General features: G+C 42.0%; 1 protein-coding gene across 4 annotated transcripts in view; it reads left to right on the top strand.

Annotated features, from left to right (window-relative positions):
- Positions 1-22,336, top strand: part of GAK (cyclin G associated kinase) — an 81,650-nt gene that overhangs the window by 13,578 nt on the left and 45,736 nt on the right. For 3 of the 4 annotated variants that reach the window (XM_075931303.2, XM_075931306.2, XM_075931304.2), the window contains exons 2-13: positions 149-210; positions 1,720-1,779; positions 5,122-5,236; positions 6,486-6,628; positions 7,305-7,430; positions 9,702-9,791; positions 11,311-11,446; positions 12,141-12,253; positions 14,677-14,788; positions 17,101-17,224; positions 19,226-19,275; positions 19,370-19,518. In XM_075931303.2, the coding sequence (XP_075787418.2) occupies positions 149-210; positions 1,720-1,779; positions 5,122-5,236; positions 6,486-6,628; positions 7,305-7,430; positions 9,702-9,791; positions 11,311-11,446; positions 12,141-12,253; positions 14,677-14,788; positions 17,101-17,224; positions 19,226-19,275; positions 19,370-19,518 (1,280 nt within the window). Of the gene's footprint in view, positions 1-148; positions 211-1,699; positions 1,780-5,121; positions 5,237-6,485; positions 6,629-7,304; positions 7,431-9,701; positions 9,792-11,310; positions 11,447-12,140; positions 12,254-14,676; positions 14,789-17,100; positions 17,225-19,225; positions 19,276-19,369; positions 19,519-22,336 lie in introns of all 4 variants that reach the window. The other variant, XM_075931308.2, reaches the window with a different exon arrangement.

Here is a 22,336-nt window from a genome sequence, read left to right on the forward strand (position 1 = left end):
ACTGAAAATATAATCAAATACACTTACTTTATTTCAAGATGCTTCCAGTATTAACTGAAATTTTTGTTACTAGTTGTGAAATAAAGGTAAATAGTTAATGTACGTGGTAGAGATGTTAATGAAATGTATAATTTATTTCATCTCCTAGGTGGGTTTGCATTTGTATATGAAGCTCAAGATCTTGGAAGTGGCAAAGATTACGCTTTAAAGGTAATATGTGTTTCAATCCTTTAATTACTCCACCTCTGCAAGAGACCGAAGTGATGTGTGTGGGAAAGTGTCTCATGCCAATACAGAGCTGGGGTGGACAGCATTTTGATCGTGGTAACTTGTGCTTAGGGAGGTGGCTTTTTCATACTCCTGAACGACCTAAGTTAGGTCTACTCAAGTACAGCCGGTCCCCAAGTTATGAACGGGTTACGGACCAAACACTTGGCTGTAACTCGAATTGTTCGTAAGTCAGACCCCTTTAGTTACATTGTGACTGCGCTGTTCGTCATCGCGGGTCATGTTAGTAACTCGGGGACTGCCTTTAGTACTGCTTAATGGGAGGTTTGGTCGTAAATGTGAACAGTCGTAAATCAACCGTTTATAACTCGGGGACCGGCTGTAGTAGCGTGGACCAACCCTTAGCAGGCAACAACATGAAACACCTTTAGCCACAAGACTGCATGGCTCCAACCTCACAGTGGGAATAAAATTTCTCTAGTGTTAACTTTCAGGAAAAAGCATTTCCAAAGGGGGACAGCATTATGAAGGGAGGGACAAGAGCATCTTACGTTTTCTCCCGATCCATCTCTCTTAGGCCTAACAAGATCAGAGAGACAGGCACTGTGATCAGAAAACCCAAGCACTTGTAGGTGCCAGAGGTTGCAGCTACCAAAGCTTCCATCTTCCTCTCCTCCCTCTGCCACCACAATGTTGTGGATGTATAAATCAGTCACAAATTGGAAGTGTGGGGCACAGTATAGTATTGAATATCCACATAGATAAAACAAGAAATCAGCTATGACGTTTATTTTTAATTCTAGTAAAAACTCCCTTGAATCTACTGTACGACTTCTTTTGTTGAAGCAAAACATCACAGTTCTGCAGCAGATTTTTCTTTAATCACATGCTCCATAATGAGCGGGGAGATGGGGGTGAGTGAGGAGACTTGCAATGTGCTGTAACACAAGTGTGATTGTAGAGGCTGTGCTACTGGAGAGAGGATAAAGATCAGTGATTCTCAAACAGGTGTTTGCAGTGTTCTTTTGGGGGGATACAGCAGCTTGTTTAGTTCAGTCTTTCTCAACTTATGGGTTGTGAGCCCCAGGGCAGCCACAAGACGGATTTAGGGCTGTCACAAGTGTAGGGCGAGTGTTAGAGAATGGCAAGCAGGATAGTTGCCGGGGGCTCGGTGCCACATGGGGCTCCCTAAAACTGAATTACATGCCTCAGATCTGGGCACCAGGGCTTGGGCTTCAGACTACTTAAAGGGGAACAGTAAGTACTCTGGCAAAGTTGAAAACCACTGATAGAGATGAACAGAGGGATATGTAACGAGGAACCTGGCTATTTTTGTGGTGACAAATGTGTCCAAGCCGGGGATCTCGGATTTGACCCTTGTTCCCTTATCTGGAGAGCTGACCATATGTTAACTCTAATTTTTCCCATGTATGTGTTTTTATAATACTTCAAAATTGTATACCTTTTTCAGTATTCTTTTTTCTGAAACAGAGGTTATTGTCAAATGAAGAGGAGAAGAACAGAGCCATCATTCAAGAAGTTTGTTTTATGGTATCCTTTGTCAAAATTCAATATTGTGAAGAAGGCAATGCTTGGTGTGAAACAGCTTGAAGGACGTAGATGTTTGCTGTAAACTTCTGTTCTTCAGAATCCATATGGCCACTGAAAGTAGTTGTCAAGTATTCCTCCAGGGAAGAAAATGTTTGAAATCCTGAGTTGCCATTAGACATTTCTGCTGTTTTGTTTAGTTCTGAGGAAATGAATCTGTTGCAGTCTGACGAGCGTACATAAAATCACCTTTGGTATTGGTGATGTGGCTTTTTGTGGCCAAAAGTGAAGGTCCAAATCTGAGACTCAGAATTAGTCTGCTTCAGTCTATTGTGTGACTTCCTAGAGGCCCATGTTTGTCAGTTCTCTCTGACAGTATCTGGGAGACGCTCAGGTCTGGTTAGAATGGTATCATCACTGAGTGTGTATCTTAGGGTTCATACTTCCTTATTGTTGTCTTGAGGAGTACAGTTTTTAACGGCTACAGACTGAAGGCTCCTCTTATCCACAGACCAACTACAGCACAAGCCTGCGCTCACTACTGTGAACAGTCTCGGATATCGATAGTAGGGAGGTGGAAGCTTAACCGGTAAGCATCACCCTTTTGGGTATTGCTACTGGCGGGGGCTGGAGCAGTTGAGGGGGGCCACTCCAGCCCAGAAAGGCTAGAGCAGTCCCCTCCACCCACTTCCTCTGTAATTGGTTAACCAGTTAAGCACTATATTTAACAGGTTAACTAATTAAACAGGATTTTATTTCCCTACTTGATAGTAGCTGTCTTTGGTGGTCTCAGTGCCCCTTCAGTCCAGGGCCTCTGTTAATTGTATGTTTGCTCCATGGGCTCTATACCAAGATCTCCAGCTCATTTCAGAAATCACTAAACAGCTTTTATAGCTTAAAGAGTTTATCTGCCAACCTGGGATTGCTACAGATGAATGAGTTACAGGAAAAAGGCTTTCAATCATACCAGTCCCCTGAGTTGTGCCACTCCCCTTATTACATGCTTAGTGTCATCCATAACTCTGGAAAACTGATACCAAAGGAACTGCACCAAAAAGAGATGGAGGTGTCAAGCTCCCTTTTAAACATATTTATTGCCCCTGCTATTTACTTCCTTCAGTGACCAGTCGTAGGATAAATGTCACTAATTGCCAATATTTGATTTGTGAACTCACAGAATGTTTCCACGGTTCTAAACTAAACAGCTGTAATGTGTTGCGGACAGTGTGAAACAATGGTTTGGTCTGATGTAACTTCAGAGGTGGAATTCAGAGAACGTGTCATTTCCCAGTTGGACAATGACTTGTTTAAACTTCTACTTTCCTTGTGGAGTTGAATTACTCTCCTTCTCTTTCCCTGCTGTTGTATGGATATTGGTCTCAGAGGCCTGAAGTGTTGCAGATTTTTTATAAACTCGTTCCCTGTCCAACATTAAACAACGATAAAGAAGTTTGATGTTATTTTTAAATAGAGCCTTGGGTTTTACTTGATTATTTGAAAAACACATCAAAACATTCATTTCATATGAATTTTTTGTTAAACAAGAACGAACAGGAAACTAAAACAAGTGTTTATTTTGAAACAGTGGTTGAGTAATTATGCAAAACTATTTGAAGTTTGTCTCCCTTTAGTTTGTCCTTTAGGTGTCAAACTAACATCTCCTATTTTGAGAACAACTCTTCTTTGATGAAAAGGAAAAGGTTAATTTTACTCTTTCCTGATGTGAAGGACATCACCCTGTTCTTAACATACAGACAGACTAAAGATGGAGGAGAGCCAGGGTAGGAAAGATAGATGAAATATGGATGTCATTGTTTTTGGCACACAGGGTCGCTGGTTAGTGACAACTGGATGCTTTGACTTGCTAGTCAACAGAGACGTGCTGCTTTGACCCTGGTTAGTTATGATCTGGTTGGATCCTTTCTTTTTAGACAATAGAGGCTTGGATGACTGCAGAATAGTTGACTTCAGGATTCAATTAAATATCCGGAGTGAGAGAGGCAAGGAAGAAAGAAACGGCGGAGTAGAAGATAATGTGACTAGGCAAGAGAATACAGTGTAGGATATTAGGTGCCTTTGCAGTGTGGGTAATTAGATCTCCCCGCTGCCAGTCTGGGAGAACTAGTTGTTATGGTAATGCGATGACTTGCAGCACTCACAGGTACAAACCAAATGCTTAAACAAGAGCCAGGACAGCCAGTCTTCTCTTCAGGATGCAAATCCCTTAGATGAGTTCTAGTGCTGGCAGGTAGGAGGATGAAACAGGATGCAAGGTGGGACAGGTGACGAGAGGGTAAACAACTTGACCCATTTTTCATGGTTATTGTAATGTCTTATGAACTGTCACACATTTTTCACACTTGAGTTCACAATAGGGGCACACTTCATAGGCCCGATAATCTCAACACTACTCACCACCCTTGGCCAATACCCTTTTTTAAGCAGCTGGCTTAATACACCTGTGGACACTCATTTTAGACCGGAATCTCACTGTTCTAGTTGCTTACAGACACCTAACCAGATACATTGTAAGCTTCTCACCCAGGGTATATCTAGATTACATTGTTTTTTTGAAGAAACTGCCCTTCTTTTGAAAAATTTCACCTGCGTCCACTTTGCAATCACGTGCTTTTGCAATTAAATTGAAAGAACACAGGGGTTTTTTCGACATTGGTAAACCTCAAATTATGAGGAAGAACGCCTTTTTCGAAAGAGCTCTTTTGAAAAAAGGCGTGTGTGGACGCAGAACAGGCATTTTTCGACGCTCTTTCGGAAAAGCAGATTGCTTTTTTTGATCTGGTTTTGAGGTGTGGATGCTCTCTTTCAAGAGAAGCTTTTTCAAAAGAGCTCCTTCGGAAAATCTTCTTTCAAAAGAAGCTTGCAGTCTAGACTCATCCCCTGTGACGAGGATCGGAGATTGACTTCTCTCTCCCTCCCTTGACCTTCCCCCCCCAACAGAACGGGACACCTGGTACTAGTATATAAAGATTTGTATGGAGGTCAATGGCCCGACCTTGATCGCACAGCCAGAATGTCACCCAATATCTGTGACAAAGTCTGGTTGATGGAGATGTCTTTACTAATGCCTATATTGCTGCACTGCCCACCTTGTCAAGAGAGACTATACGCTAGCTAGATCAGAGTGTTCATTGTTATTAACAGGTATTGGGTTTTTTACTTTGGGTGTCTGCCTGTTGTTCTCATTCTGTTAAATGAGACACTATTTAGGTTCTTCTGTTGTGTACATTAAACACTTCCAATGAGACTTGTACATGAGCTGGTTGTGCTTGACAGTATGAAGAAAATCTGACTCGCTTCCAAGATTTTCCTTAAACAAATTCGCAGAAAAAGCTTTCAGGTCATCCTAACATTGTCCAGTTCTGCTCAGCTGCATCCATAGGAAAAGAAGAATCTGATACTGGGCAGGGCGAGTTCCTTCTGCTTACCGAGCTTTGTAAAGGTAAAACCTGGTTTTGTTTGTGGTGTGGCTTATTTTCGGAACAGAGCATATTCTTCCAAAGGAATAGACAGATCTTCAACTGGAAAAATGCACAGTTTTACTAGACAGAGAACAGCTAAATGTTATTTAGCAAGAGAGCAGTTTACCTGCTATTAACTGATCTGTCCTTCATGTTTGAGCCATTCTGGAAGGAGTGAAGTCATCAGTTTTTACTGTCCCCTTCATCATCTGCCTTGTCAAATTCCCTCTAACTCGTCTTCTTTTAGCAAGCTAACTTCTGCAATCTGTAGTTGTGTGTAAATTCCACCACACCTTCAACCACCCTGCGAGAGGCCAATTAATTGAAGCATTCAGACTCCCATTAGTTGCTGGTTTAACAACACTTCCTGTCTAAGGGTGTTGTCCAATTTTTCTCAGCTGGAATGGTAGTTTCTGGCTTAGGACCTGGCAGGAGTAGAGAGGAAGGAAAAGAGCAAACGGCACCTGTGATGAAGAGAGTGTCCGCTGGGAAGAGTGTGTTCCCTTTTTAAAATGATTATAGCTAGTTGATTCCTTGTTGTAAACCTGATGTTGTTCCCTGGTAGCTAATATTGAGCAATACAATATGCGGTGGCTGTTGCTGGCATAGCCTGAAATGAAGGGATAGTATTTGCATCCTAATGGGATGAAAGCTGTGAATGCTTTAAAGCTGTGACTCATTCCAAATAAAAGTACAGGTTGAACCTCTCTGGTCCGGCAACATCTAGCAGGACCGCAGATGTTGCTGGACCAGAGAACCCCACCGGCTGTTGTCTGGGAGTCTGGTAAGGGGCCAGCAGCAGAGCCCTACCGGCAGCCGTTGGGGGCTGGTAGCCCAGTTGGCAGCCAGCCAGGGGCCAGTGGTCCTTGGAGAGAGCCCTGATCTCCTCTGGTCTGGCCAATTCCTATGTCTGGGACTTGTCAGGTCCTGAGAGTGCCAGATCAGGGATGCCCAAACTGGATTTCGATCTCTCTCTCTCTCTCTCACACTCTCTCTCACACACACACACACGGCATTATCTTATCAGTATTCAGTCATCAGTCAAAAATCTTCCTGGATTCTCTTTATTATCAAAATAGTCTCCATCAAATCTTTTGTCCAGTTCAGATGATTAAATGCTGCTTGATTGGGAGAGATGTGTCACGTTCGGACTATTTCATGTACTTAACGACATGTTTTCAACACTTGAAGCTTTCATATGCTCATTTGAATTGGCTCTGTCTCCTGTAGGGCAGCTGGTGGAATTCTTAAAGAAAGTCGAATCCAAAGGGCTCCTCTCTTGTGATACTGTTTTGAAGATTTTTTATCAGACCTGCAGAGCAGTGCAACATATGCATAAACAGAAACCACCTATTATTCATAGAGACTTAAAGGTACAGTATAGAATTTAAGTGTCTGTGACACACAAAACCAGACTTCTGGGGTGGACTACAAAGTTGATGCTGTAGGGCTAATGAACTTGACAAACTTGAATATACAGCATTTCAAATAGCGGTATTAGTATATAGTCACTTGCTGGGAGTGAAGGACATCACTACATGGCTACTGTTTAGACTGTATCCTTTATCTGTATTTTCGGTGCTGGAATCCTTGTTGAATATCCTGTTAGATAATTTCAGAGCTGAAACTGAAACCGGGTAGTCCATTTCCCACTCTTAATTTAATCTGAGAAATACGGAGCCTCTTCAGTCCAGCACCCTCAGGACCTGACTGGTGCCGATTTAGAGCATTTTCCATACCACGGGAGGTCAGTATTGTGTAGCAGCATTACCAACACTGCCACTGCTCACTGGGCTCTTAGAAGACATGTAGGGATAAATTGGAGCTACATAACAGCACAGAACACTGAGAGCCAGGACCATAAGCCTGTCACTTACTAATATAGAATGTTAAGTGGTCCCCTCTGACACGGGATACCATGTACTGCACAATACTAATGTTTTAAATAAATGTTTACATTTTCTGGACGTGATTTACAAGTGCACATAAGCTGCAGCCTGCATAAATGTGTGCCGCTTCTTAAAGTGGTTAACCTCCCTTCGTGTGCAGGTGGAGAACATGCTGATTAGTAACCAGGGGACAATTAAGCTGTGTGACTTTGGCAGCGCTACAACTATCGCGTATTATCCTGATTACAGCTGGACAGCACAGAAGAGAGCAATAGTGGAAGAGGAGGTGAGAAACGTGACCTGCAGCTAATGGCAAGATACTGGGTTCATTCTATTGCTGCGGCTCTGTGGGATTCAGCACCCAAGTTAACCTGAGCTTTGACTGTTCTAAGACAATCGAGTTCCTTTCAGATGGGAAACGGTTCACAAGGCTATGGTTCTAGTCAGCGCTGGCTGCATTGTATACATGCTGTCTGCCGTTCAAGCAAAACCGTGTGGGGTCTTAAACTGCAGTCCAGAGCACCCATCCTGATCAGTGCCCTGCTAGTCTTTGATGTGGAGAAATAAAATATAAACACAGTGAAACTTGACACAATGTGCAGGGTAGCTTTTAATGACCTTTTCACATGAAAAGGCAGAGGAGTAAGGATTCCACAGCTGTTTTCTGCTAACGTGAATTTTTCAGTCTGCAGAAAAATAGTCAGTTGTACCCAAGTGATTCTGATCTTGCTTGCTTGCTAGAAGATTTGCCCAGCATTGCTTGGGTCCTTATTGTTTTGTTTTTTTAAATAAAATGTCCCTGCTTCTTTTGAATCATTGCTCTGGGGTGGGGCAGGGGATGCAGGGTGCCCCGGGCAGAGAGGACAACCCCAGCCCTCTCACTGCAGCAGCTTGGGGCCAGGTGAGAAGCACCTCTCCACGGCCACTGCAGCTCCAGCAGGCACAGAGGGACAGGTGCATGTCCCCCGGCTGGGGCAGGTCCATGTTTTTCTTCCCCCTGCGCTCCCCAGCCAGAGTGAGGAATGCAGCCAACTGTCCGCTTTCCCCTCTCTCCCTGACCAAGGGAACTAGCCAACAATGTCCTCTACCAATTGGGATTGGGGAGGGTTAGCTCACTGCAAATGGCACCTGTGGCTGGTGGGAGGCTCAGGGCTGGAGCTATCCTGGTATGGTGAGAGGCGGGGAGGAGAGCACCCCCACCCAGCCTGCCTGCCCCTTACCTGCCTGGTGATGTCTTCTCTATGGTTTTATGAGAAGCAGTCCCACCCCAGGCATGTCCTATTTTCCTGGCACAACCAAACCCTGGCCTTGCTTGAAGTTTATGCTAAGAGGAAGTGTGTACTGAATTTGGTGGTCCTGGCTCTTTGCCGTTTAGGACTTCTTGAATAGACAGACAGATTCTCTCAAGTATAAGTAGATTCCTTTAGCTGCTAAAATCAGAGATTGCTTTTAAAGCTGTATTGGGTGTCATGTGATAATGCAGTAGGTCTGTTGAACAGATCTTGGCCTAGACATGATTGCTGAACGCTTAGGACAGTTGTAACGGTGTTGGCATGTTCTCCCTGTCTCTCAAAATGAATTTGTCCATTGAGCTGGTTGAGTGCTAGGAATGCTGACAAACCCTAATGCGTGACAGAGGGGTAGCCGTGTTAGTCTGAATCTGCAAGAACAACAAGAAGTCCTGCAGCACCTTAGAGACTAACAGCTATACTGGAGCATAAGCTTTCATGGGCAAAGACCCACGTCGTCAGATGCATCTGATGAAATGGGTCTTTGCCCACGAAAGCTTATGCTCCAATAAATCTGTTAGTCTCTAAGGTGCCGCAGGACTTCCTGTTCTTGAAAACTCTAATGCAGCAGACAACGATGGATTTACTTTAAATTATTTTTCCGCCCCTTCTAAGTCAAGTCTATGGCGAAAGTCGAGATTGACACTCAAACAAAATCCATGAACTTATTAATGTATGTGCAGTGCAGTCTCTCAGAATAGATTTCCTTTTATTTTGGCCCTGAGTACTAGCAGAATTATGCCTGCTTGTTTCTGTTTACCTCCTCCATTTGGGAATCATGAACTCTGAGATCTGTCTGCTGGCTCTCTGGGAAGAGCAGATGGTGCCATGCGGTTGGACAGCTTCTTACTTGGGGCAGAGAGAAGAAGGCACAAAGCAGAATCCTGCCTCAGGATGTGTCCTAAGAGCATGATAAACCTGTTCCTTATGTCTCTGGTTCACAAAAATTCTCCCCTGCTGAGAGGAGGCAGCCTGCTTTTTCCTTGCCATGTGGCCTGAGGGGACTACTGCAACAGGTGCTTGTGAATGACTGTTAGTCCAGGAATGGGGAACCTTTTTTGGGTCGGGCGCTGCTGACCCACAGAAAAACTTGTTATATGATATGAATGGAGATTGCCTATCTCCTAGAACTGGAAGGGACCTTGAAAGATCATTGCTGGGGGCTGCACACAAATGAGAAGCAAAAAACAAACGAATAAAGAAACCCAAACTAGAAAGACACTCCCCACATTCCCTTGCTTCATCATCTTTTACTCTTGTTTCTGCAGATTACCAGAAATACAACACCAATGTATAGGACTCCAGAAATGATAGACTTGTATTCAAACTTTCCAATCGGTGAAAAACAGGATATATGGGTAGGAACTGCTGTTTCTCTCTCTCTCTCTTTCTCTCTCTCTCTCTCTCTCTGTAATGTCTATTAGATGTCATAGTCGAATAGTTTCTGTATTTCATCAGATTTGTGGTGTTTAAACTAAATGTGCCTGTGCTGTTGTATCGGAATATAAAAGCAGTATGAATTGGTGGCATTGTTTGATCTTAAAACCAACTCAGCCATCTGTATCTGACACGTTTCATGCAAAAAAAGCTTAAATTAGTCTGAATTTTAAATCTTAATTTGGGCTCACCTGTGGCATAGACCACAATAATTTTGTTTCATTTCAATACCTTGAATGGCATGTGTGTTCCAACAACTTAGCTTCTTCTCTGGAGGCCTGGACAGGGCTTTCTTGGAGCCCATAACCACATCTCATGATTAGATTGAGGTTGCCAAGACACACAACGTTGACTTTGCTCATTCACAGTCCAGGGATTCAAATCCTAGTCTCAGAGCAGTAAATGCAGGAACAAGCTAAGTGTTGATACCTCAGAACTCCTGCTTGCAGAGAAAGCATGTGTGCTTCTGAGGCAGCTAAGTGGCATGGCAAAGAGTAGTGGCAAATGAGTAACTCTCCCTGGAAGGTTTGTGGTTACATTTGAAGAGGAATATTTACATTCCCACTGCATCTTCAGTTAACTCTGTCAGTGATGTGTCTTTGGGCTTCCTCCCTCCTTCTCTCCCCCCCCCCCCCCCCGATGTTATACATTAGTATTTTTCAGAGTATTGGATATTTTTATCAATGCCCATATTTTATTTGGAATCTTGGTGTTGTGCGTGAGTTGCATGATGTGCTATTTACGCAATGGGCGGTGCTGTTAGGCACAATCTTCAGTATCTTGCATGAACAGAGGCACCATGAAACATCAGAATGAATGTGCATGAGAAGTACAAAGAAAGGACCAAATCCTTTAAGTAGGAGTGACTTGCATAGAAACTATGAATCTCAGATTTGGCTCATAGCTTATGAAATAGAACTAATTTCTTTGGAGCACTTACTTTTAAAAACCCTTGTGCTACACTTGGTTACATCTATAATAAAGGTGTTGATATCTATATATTATATACCAGTCTTATAATGTAAATCCTTCAACCTGGAAGGAATTATAAAATAAAAAAACTCAAACTGAAGAAACTGGTAGACTTTCAATCATAATGGCGAATTGGTAGCATGGTCTGCATATTTCTAGAAACTAAAGCTTTGTCTGCATAGACGAGGCTTGTCATTAATCTTTGATCTTAAAGAATGAAACTTCAAGTATTTTAATTACTTTAGAAAGGAAGGGTGGCATGCAGCTGAAAAATTAATAATGTTGGCTTCTATGACTAAGCAATTTGCAGTTGAATTATTTAATATATAGTAAAATTATTTCAGATTTGAACTTGGTCAGAGTTGTTTCAGTACATAATAACTTTCATATCTAAAATTAAACTTTTATGTTTTCTTCAGCGCCTGAATTACTGACTTTTCTGTAATGCTTTCTTTTACTTCTGCATAGGCCTTGGGCTGTATCCTGTATTTATTGTGCTTTAGGCAACATCCATTTGAAGATGGGGCTAAGCTTCGCATAGTCAATGGGAAATACTCCATTCCTCAGAATGACACCCGATATACTGTGTTCCATGATCTCATTCGTAAGTTTAAAATCTGGGTTGTTTACTTATTCTGATGTCTTTATGCATGGAACATCTTTCACCCTTTAAAACATTAGGTACAGTGGGATTAAGCAACCACAATTTGCAGTTCCATTGTAGGTCAGCTTTGTAAACCATTTGACAGTGACTAGTTTAATTTTAGTTATTAGACATCAATATGCAGAACTTTAAGACTTTTCTATGTTCAGTTAAAAGCTGGGGGGGGGGGTTTGTTTGTTTGTTTTTTGAGAGCTAACCTATCAGTTTTTCACTACTTTTTCAGTGCTTAATCTTGATTAGGATTTTGATAAATTGTCTGGAAATATTTTGCATTTGGGCTCTGATCGCTTAAATTTGAGAAACTTTTTGTTGCATTAAAGTTCAAAACAACAGTGGAACTACTACAGTGAGTTGTGAAAATTCTGATGATGTGGGGTGGGTTCTAAGTTGCCTTTAAACATTTCTTCAGGTGGTGCTCTTGTATTTTTTTTATAGGATCACCTTGACTTATAGCTAGAATCCTTCGTTCTACATAGATACCTGTTCAAGGCAAACAATACCTGGGCACAACTTCACTGTTTACCTATTTTTTCGGCACACTGTGATTGGTGGTCATGCTGCTCGTGCATCTACTGAGTAAAGTACAGATTTATGCAATCAGAAAAAGTCTGTTGAAATGTCTAAATTTTTTCAGGTTCCTCTTTGAAGGTGAACCCAGATGAGAGGTTGTCAATCACTGAACTTGTGAATCAGCTACAGGAAATTGCAGCTGCCAGGAATGTGAACCCTAAATCTCCTATCACAGAGGTACTGGCATGTTACAAAGAGTATAATCATTCTTTTCCCCACTTTCAGTCAGTAGTGACTTGGAAATAGCTGCCAAGATGGTTGTGGGGAGATTTTTGTATGAGTTTAAGGGATTTGGATGCCCCATTTCAGTAGACATTTGGATGCATAACTCACAATAGAGTGAAAAATCCTAGCTCTATGCTCTCACTCATGCCAATATGTTAAAAGGAAGCCAGCGGTGGTTCTTCCTGCTTCTTGGCAGACTCTTGGGAGCATCTTCATTTCAACAGCATCCCTTTTGGAGGTAGAACTTCAATGTCACACAACAGATTTGATTGAAACTGAGCTGAAAGGTGCTGAGTTTGATATGCGACACTAATTATGGGCCTACACCAATTCGCAAACTAGTGTAGTTAATGCAAATGCCTGTGTGGGATTCTGAGTTTGGTTTAAAGGTTGCTGATGTCAGCTTCTGAAATTTGACTTGGGAGTGTCCTTTTGTGCAGATGTAAGTAAATCTATATAAAATCCTACCTTCAGCTGAACTGGTAGCGCTCTGGTAGCAGACAGGCCATTGGAACTTTTGTGGTTTCTGCTGCTTTCTATAAAACAAAACCGTAAACTTGTGGAGTGGAAAGAAGAATCCACGCAGACCCTTGCATTAGTTTTACAGGACTGGTTTAACCAAAGCCAGGTCTACGCTAGAAGTGCTACATGGTCACAGCTGCAGTGCACCAGGGGAAGTCGCTCTATGCAGATGGGAGAGCGTTTTCCTGTCTGCATAATTCACTCCATCTTTGTGAGAGGGAGAAGCTATGTTGGTGGGAGAGCATCTCCTGCTGATATAGTGCCAGTGTGGACAACACTTATTTTCTCTGTAACTTGTGTTGTTCAGGAGAGAGTCTCTCCCCCCCCCACTGAGCAAGTTAAATTAGATTGGCTTAAGCAATAGTGTAGATGTACTGTTGTATTAATCAGATTCTGCTGCAGGGGCTCTTGTTTGTCCTTAACTTTTGGTTGGAAAGCCCTTTCCTGTCTCCTACTCTTTGGGGTTAGCTTACCCAAGAAAATATTGTTTTACTGGCTACAGTTATGTTCCTGTTTGCCAGTTTACACTTGGAAAGTTAGGGATTGGATCCAAAAGAGTGTGAGGTAGCAGCTGCTTGTGAGTTGAGATTTCTAACTTTGGTAACGCTGTGTTTTCTACTTCGCACTTCCTGCCAAGGAAACTGGCTGCAGCCAGGCTACCTCTTTGTGCCTCCTGTGGTGATTCCCTTTCTTCTTTGAGAACTGCTTGTTGTTTTCAACGTTATGCCCTTTTCTATCTTCTGTTTTTAACTAGTCTCTTTTGGTGTTTGTGGCCGTGTTTGCATTCATGTGTTTGCCTCTGTTTCTGTCTAGGTGAGTGGCTCATCCAAGCATAATTTGGATGTTAGGCATGTGTCCCCAAATGTTAAGTGCCTTGCTCCCTGGAGGGCATATCCTTCTTGTCAACCCTGAAACTCACTATTACGATGGTAGCCAGCCAGAGTGCATTTTGTCTGGGTTCCTCCTTGCAGTACAGCGAGCTAAATGAAGCATGTAATGTGGAATACAGGAGCTTGTCTTCTCGTGGTCATACTTGTTTATCGATGTTCTCAGTAGTAGAGGAATCGGGGAGAAGGAAACTCTGGAAGCTTCTGCACACTTGTAAAGCCATTATGCAACCAGGAGTAGGGTTCTGCTCAAGTGCCCCTGAGTTATAACTCTGTCATTCGTTGCCTCTCCTTCACTGTGGAGCTGAGATACTCAGACTGAAGCTTGGGAACTACAAGTGGCTTCTTTGTGTTTCCTGCGGCTCTTTGCAGCACGTGATATTAAAACACATTGATTTAATTAACCACCAGCCAGGGTGCCTATTCTATATTATTAACTGAGACGTAAAAGGAAAGGCTTTGTTGTAAAAGAAAGATGAGGCCTTATGGATACTGTTAGTTCTGGTTTAGAAAAATTAGAGATGGGTTTATTCAGACGGTTGCAAGTCAGCAGACTTACTGCTAATGTGTGGTGTATCAGTATTTCAGCAATGCAGCTGGGAGATTTTCCTACAAAGTTCTTTCTGACGGTTGGCTACCAAGAACCCAATACTCCTCTCATTCAACCTAAAGTTTTACTATGGACTTGGAGCAGGAACAATGTACCTGAGCAGCCAGAAGAACAATGCATGCACCCAGAAAAACCTGGCCTTAGAGAAGAGCTAAAGAATAATGTGCTGGCTTCTCATGGTTCCTAATGCACTGAAACCAAACAAGTGAAACTTTTGTCTTTCAGTAGTTAAACAGCCATTCAGAGCTAAGCAGCGAGGACTAGGCAACGTAACTTTTGTAACTGTCCTTGGACAATGCTGTGTTAATGTACAAATTAAAAAAAACCAAACTCATAATGGTTTTGACTCTCTGCAGCTCTTGGAGCAAAATGGAGGCTATGGAAACAACGCTGTGCCTAGAACTTCTCCGAGTTTGGTGCCACAGAGCTCCAAGCCCGCAGGACAGCTCAACAATATGTACAATGCAGGTATGTACAGTTACAGTCATTTCTGTAGATACCATCTGCATACAAGGTAGATATCTTAGTGGTGTGGGTGAACTGCAGGTTGGGGTTGGATTTTTAAATGAACATACGTCGTGGAAATGTTGACTTCTCTTGAATGATATTGCTAGTAAGTGTCTTTATAAAAACCATTTAGCATAAGTAAATTGTTATATTTAAATACACTTGTATAGTTCTTATGAAGGACTTCACATGTGTTGATTGATTCTTCAGAATAGACTTCATATTTATATGTAAAAAATGTACTCCTTACATTCTTCTCACATAAACAGAGAAGACTCAGTTTGCTAACGTGCAACAGAGGATGCCAAATGGCATTGTTGACCTGTGAAAGATGACAACTAGATGAGACAACTAGATGAAAATGACTTATCTGCACAATGAATATCAGTTTATAAAAATAATAGCAGCGAAGGAAAAAGCAACACTTACAAAAGTCATATAAAATTTGGAACATGCTATAAGCACATAAAATAGATTGGTAACGGATTGGAAATGGTGGGTTTTTTTTCAAAATAAACTCAAATAGAAACCTCCACTTCAGAAATATATTATGTTGAGTACAGACAATTGCTTACTATACTTTGAATAACTGAAGATCAACTAATCTGTTAAGTGATCTTACTCAAAATACAGAGCCATCTTGTAATGCACAGAAGTTGCTCAAATTTGAATTCATATCCAGAGCAGGTGGATTGAGACATTTTTGAGAGAAGTGTCATCACATTGCATTACGTATTCCATGTTTTAAAAGATTGCAAATATTCTGCGTGTTTAATTTTATTGTAATTGGGTACTGAAACAAGTTTGGCTTTTGAAACTTTATCAAAGGGCAAAGTTAGGGGGCATGCAAAAACATCTTTGAGTTGGATTAGCTCAGATTATAAATGTCTGAATAGAAATACAGTCAGCTTTAAAACTTACATTACCTAATGCAATCATATCATATTAGCTTACTTTATTTTTAGATGTTTTCTGTTTCTCAAATTTTATGTATTCCATTTGAAATAAAGCAGATGGGGCTTGGTCATCATAATAAAGTAACATGTTTAAGATCAATTTGATTTGAAAATGACATACTCATCTCAAGTGAGTTTATAAGTTGGTTTAAATGTCTGTGTTTCAGAGAGTTGTTTAGTGAGTCACAAATATTTAAACATTTAATTTAGTAAAGAAAGCCAAATGAACTTTTTTAGTGAAATAAGGTGGGTGAGATGTAAAACCTTTGTATGGGGCCAGCTTCTGTTGGTGAAAGAGACAAGCTTTTGAGTTTACACGATTTTCAAGCTAACCACATATACCTTGTCTCTAATATCCTGCGACTCCCTTTTTTGTGTTCTGTATATAGATCCTTGCTAACTGAAATAGCCGTTCCTGTACCATTTCACAGCTAAATATTACATTGATAACTTCTCGAGCATAAACGTTTCAGAGAACTTGATATATTTCACCTAAAGCGAAAGACTGGCAAAGTGTTAATAATTTGACTTCATGCACATTTTTCTCTTCCTTGATTTCAGTTACATTAATATTTGAATATATACTTTCACAAAAAGTATCTGAAGGGGAAACTTTTAAAATGAGGTACATTTATACTGCCAATAATATCACTCAGTAATACTGTCCATGCTTCATTCTCTGTGAGGTGACTCTTGCTTCCTAAGAGGATTTTGTTTTCAAATGCGTGTCTGGCCATCTGGCTCACGCAGGGTCAAAGAGCACTATTTCATGTATTCAGCAGTAATATTAGCAGATATTCTCCAGCAGCTGTTAACAGGAAATGTTAGTATTCCTGATGATACATGCAATTTTCCAAGGTAAAACCAGAAATGGCTGTAAAATGACTTAATGCCTTCAAGTAAGCTTAGCAGTGACATACTGCATATCAGGATGATGGCACCAAACGGAAAGGCAGCATGCTGCAATTTAAACAGTGAAATGACAGAAATGCATATAGCCAGGCACTTGGTAGTCTGTCTTTGCTTCATAAAGAGATGCAGAATGATTTGTTACCTGTTGTATAAATATAACACCTGTAAACTGTTTTGGTTTACCACCGTATCATGTGGGGTATATAGAAAAATGCTGTTCTGCTGTTTGTCCTGCAGAAGTTGAAAGCTTCATTCTGGGTCTGAGCATGACGACAAGGCTGATCCTATTTTTGTATGTTGAGAGTAGCTGGCAGTTGTTTGATTTTTGGCATGTAAAGAGCACAGTTGTATTACATTCCTTGCTTTGTTTGAAGTTGAAATTTTTAATTTGCATTTGAATTTTAGGCCTGACAGTTGCAGAGGTCGACCAGTCTTATGGAGGGTTCTTTGATATTCTCAGAGGTGGAACAGAGCGTTTTTTCACAAACATCAAGGATACGTCTTCTAAAGTTATTCAGTCTGTGGCCAAGTAAGTAGCAAGAACTTCTGTGGTGGTAGTTTCTAAACGGGAAGATCAGAAATTTCCTGTTGGAAAGTACAGAATGCATTCTAGGCAAGTCGCATGTAAGGTGGTGGGTTCCCTCCCTCCCCCCCCCCCCCCCCCCCCCCCGGCAGTAGTGCCTAAATGGAAGCTTCTAAATCCATAGTTTAACTCTAGTCATCCATTTTTTAAAATTTTGGCCTGAAGTTTGTGCCTCTGTTCCCCGTCTGTAAGTAGGAATGTTTTCCTGCCTCACGGTGTAGCAAAGTGCGAGAGGCGCTGAGATAGTACAGTGAAGAGCGTATGAAGAATACTATTAGAATAAAAAAGTTTAATGTTCTGTGTACATGAGAGAGCAGTAGTAAAATGAACAAAGCCTATTGAGATTTTGCTTTGCTATTCACCTTTCAGAGGACACCATTAGGTGTCTTTGCCCCCAAAATAGTTTGTGTATGATTTGAAAATGAAGTTTAAATTAAAATAAATGTGCTAGGGATTTCTGTCCCAATCTACCCAAAACAATGTAATGCATAGGAATTTAAGTCTTTCCCCATCAGTTTCTCTTCATTGGGCCCAGTTAATTGAAAAATTGAATCAGGCCAGTCCTAAAAGAGATCCCTGCAGGTATCCTTCCTAGATAGCTATCCCAACTTGGCATGGAACATTGATGTAGATCTTGTTTTTCATAGTCTTTCCACAAGTTTTCAGCCCAGGCAAAAGTGTTGATATCCAAGCCATCAGATTTAACTTTCTTAGATTTTGCAGCAGTTCTCTCTCTACAGATTATCTAATATATTAAAGATGTTTTCATTAAGAAAACAGTCACCGGTATTCACTAGTTATAAAAGAATAAAACAAAATTAAAATTCAATTAATTCTTTTTTTCTCAGTCTTGTATTTAAACAGTGATTCTATTCTGTCTATGCTGATTAAGTCAATATAACCAAGCATATTTTCACTTGTGAGTTGCTTCATGGATGCTTAAAGTTTATAACTGCATAAGTATTCCGCTGTATATTGCATTTGCTCTCTATTAAATATGATGATGCATGTCATAGAGATGGTGGGTAAGGTAATATCTTTTACTGGACCAACATGTCATGGAATCATGGAAAAGACCTTTTCAGTCATCAGTGAATAATTTTGCATTATCTATAAGGTTGACAAAAAATGATTCTTATGCTATATATAATTCTAGGAAGCAAAAAGGCTTCTCAGATCTTTGGTAAATGCTGTGGTCTGAACAAAATTCTAAATGTGTCTTAGTTTCAATAACTACAAGTATGAAGTGATGGTCTAAATCCGTGGTATCCAACCAGTTTTGAAGCCACTATAGTGGCTACTGCTGTAACGAATTGGCCACATTATTCAAGTCAACTAGCCACGCTCAACTGGCCAAATAGCCACATGTGACTAGTGGCTAGCATGTGGGACACCATGGGTCTAAATGATTTAGAGCGTTTGGAAACCTTTTCTGATAGACCACCTACGTATTCTTTGCTCATTTTAATCCTATTGTAAGGAACCAGGGCAGTGTCAGTCTAGCCTAGTGGTCACAACTGGACTGAAGTCTGTCCATCAGAGAGAGTAGTTTTGGGGCAGCAGTTGGAGGAATCCCAAGAGCTAGGTTCTGTAAGCAAGGGTCAGGCTGGGATCAGAGAGCTGCCATGCTCCCTGGCTGTATGTTGGCATGGTTTCCTGGTCTCTTTTCAAACGTCTTTGGTTTTTTTAAGTCTCCATTTGAAAATCTAATCTAATTCCACAACAGGTACCTTCCTTTAAATATATTTGGCCTTACGATATTTGCATTACCCTGCAGTGCACAGCTGTCCTGCTTTAAACAGAGCTCTGATTGATGATATTCCCCAGGTAGAAAAATGATCTCCACGCTAGCTCATTACCAGAATAAACAATTGCTTCAGAAATTTCTAGTGGCGTTTGAATACATTTATTTTGATATCTTCACAAAGATGTGTCTTTTTATTTCAGTTATGCCAAGGGAGATCTGGATATATCGTACATCACTTCCAGAATTGCTGGTATGAGAGCTTCATCTTTCTTAATCCATTGTGTTTAACTCTGCTTTTGTAAAAGTTTTTAATGCCTCAAACATTGGTGCTGTTCTGTTTTCAGTGATGTCCTTTCCAGCAGAAGGTGTAGAATCTGCCATCAAAAATAACATAGAAGATGTGCGATTATTTTTAGACTCTAAACACCCCGGAAACTATGCTGTTTACAATCTATCTCCAAGAACATACAGGTCTTCAAGATTTCATAATAGGGTGTGTATGAGTTTTTCTTGCATATTGATTTTTTCCCTTAGTAGGTGTTTCACCACAGTAAATTGAGTTGACCGCCCACCACTTCTTGTTACATGCTAAAATTGTCCTTAATATTTAGGATGCCTAACTAAAATCACAAATGAGCGATTACAAAAGTGACTGGTCTAATGGCAATATTGCTGCTGCCATGCTTTTACCACCAATTCAGACTTGCTGATTGGAAGGATTTAGCTGCTTATTGGAATGGTGTTAGCTTGGCTAGAGAAACATGTAGGCACCCAGAACCTCCCTCTGTATAGTAAATGAGGTTCTGGAACAAACCTGTGTTCTGCCTGTTTATAGAGGCTTGATTCCCTCCCTGCCTTAGGAGCTATTTGTGAGCGCTTCACTACTGGGATTTCACCTCTTTCCCCCTCCCCTTCCCCCCCTTTCACCTTCTCTTCCTTATTCTTGATGTCCATGTGGACCCAGCCCATGAATGTTTCCCTAGCTCAGGTGAGCAATCTAGCCAGGCCTCCCTTCCTGATGCTTCCTGAAATGGCAGGTGCAGCATAGCTCAGCCTGCCTTTTTTTTTATGAAATCTTTCCTGTCCTGCAGAACCTAGCAAGGGGAGGGGTGAGGACATAACCTACTCCATAACCGCATCTGGCCCGCCTGTGTCTTTGATCCAGCCCACATGGCCGTTGCCAGCATCGCTAGCGCGTTGCCTGGGGGCTGGAGATGTATACGTCCTTTTACCTGCTTCTATTTAAAGGGCTCACACCTTTCCTGTGCCAGTCAGGCAATGCGTTGCCTGGCAGCCACGGCGGGAAGGCGTGAGTCCTTTAAATAGAAGCAGGTAAAAGGACTCACATGTCCTGGCTCCCTGGCAAACACGCTAGCGGCGCCTGGAGCTGTGAGCCCTTTCAGCTGCTTCTATTTAAAGGGCTCGTGCCTGCTGGGCGGCTGCCAGGCAGCAGGTTAGCAGCGGGGCCAGGAGCTGCGATCCCTGTTGTGTGAATTCTAAGCCTCCACCCCAGACAACTGTGGGGGAGGAGGCTAGCCCCCAGCACCCTCCCCTCTGCTCCAGGTCCCTCCCGTTGGCCAGAACTCCGGGAGCAAGGACCCCAGGCCATGCCAAGCAAAGTGCCGATTAGGGTAGGATGGCCCCTTCCACCTGAAGTCGTGCCTCTTTTGAGTCAGCCCACAACAGCTTTCTAAATTGGTGAAGTGCCTCTCCCCTCTTTCTTCAAAAATTATTGCCCACACCTGGGACCAAAGATACTAGCTAGGGAGTCCCTAAAGTATCAGTTGACACTTCCTTCTTTCATTCTTGTCTCTCAACAAACCTGTGACTGGTTCAACTGCCAAATCTCAGGTTGACACGCCTCCAAATGGAAACATGAGGATTGGAATTTAGATGCGGAGGATGAGCTGTTGGCTTAAAGCTGCCTGGAGAATGACTAAGCCTGGAAGACTGAGGGATCCTGAGGGCCTTAGCCTAATTGTACACCCCAGAAACAGTGCTAATATCAGGTTATGATCCATAATGCATTTGGGACAGAAGAACCCTGAAAGTAAGAGCTTACTCAGCAACATGCCTTCACCACTAAAAAGTTTTATGGAGTTCCTTGAAATGTAGCACTCTCCCTAAAAAACCTGACCTTATCCAGATTTTCCAAGTCAGATCATATTTGCAACTTATGGAAATTCCGTTCCCTGGACAGAAAACTCAAGTCTTCCCATAAGCTGTCCGGTTCCTTAGACCCATTTAAAGTGTCTGTCGCCCAAGCAGTTAGATCCTGGCATGGGTGAAGACACAGTGGAAATTGGCAGATCCAAAGCCTTCGGTGGCCTGAAGTTTTAGTCCTTGTTGTTCACATATCGTGTCGGTGACTTGGTCCTTGCTTGTTCCATTGTGGTCAGAAGGTGACTGTGGGTCTGAACTTGTCAATGCTGTTGTCAAACCAATCCTGATTTGGCTCCCATCAAGGGCCAGAGGTATGTGGGGACAAATGCAAGGTTTCCTTCCCACACCTTAAATGTATCCTACACAGTAAGTTCTCTGTGTCACTGGAATCAGGAAGCTTTCCTTTTTCATATTTATTGAGCCTTACACACCAGGCTGCTGATGTCTCTGGACGTTACTAATGTAGGACACCCAAAGATCGTTTCTACACTTTAGAGTATAGCAACCATATGAGAAGCTAACAACATTCAAGAGATAAAGGCTCCCCTTTGAGATTCATTGTGGTGTTAAGGTCACAGAGGAATACAAGTTCACAACTTCAATACTTTGCTTGCTAGGCATTGCAAAGTGGATGCTTCCTCCTCTGGGGATACACTCAGCCTGGCAGGCAGCTAATTCTCAAACTCATTCTTAAACTCTTGCTCCTGTCCTTATCCACCAATACAAAACTATCTCTGAATTTTCTTGCCTTTTGTGTTGTTACGGTTGAAGTTAATGCTAGTTTTGGAATCTTCGCCTGGCTTGTTTTGAACCCCATTCTAATATAATAGCTTCTAGGTGCCCAGAACCTGCCTATGTCAGCAAAATTCTCTTCTGCCAACTTTTCCTGACCTGTGTTCGGGGTCTGAGTATTTTGAAGAGCAAATGTTCAGGCTTTGTCTGGAGCTCAGGGTCTGAGACCTCCTGATCTGGGTGGTCTCAGAGCCTACGGTCCAACCCGAGCTCAAACGTGTGCACTACAGTTTTATAGTCCCACAGCCCAAGCCAGCTGACGCAGGCTCCGACACAAGATGCAGTGGGGGGGTTTATTGTAACGTAGACTTAACCCCAGTACTTAAACAGACTCTTTGCCACTTGTCCCACCAGTC

This window comes from Pelodiscus sinensis, chromosome 6, assembly GCF_052426305.1.
Source record: "Pelodiscus sinensis isolate ZL-2025 chromosome 6, ASM5242630v1, whole genome shotgun sequence".
In the NCBI taxonomy this organism is placed as follows: Eukaryota; Metazoa; Chordata; order Testudines; family Trionychidae; genus Pelodiscus; species Pelodiscus sinensis.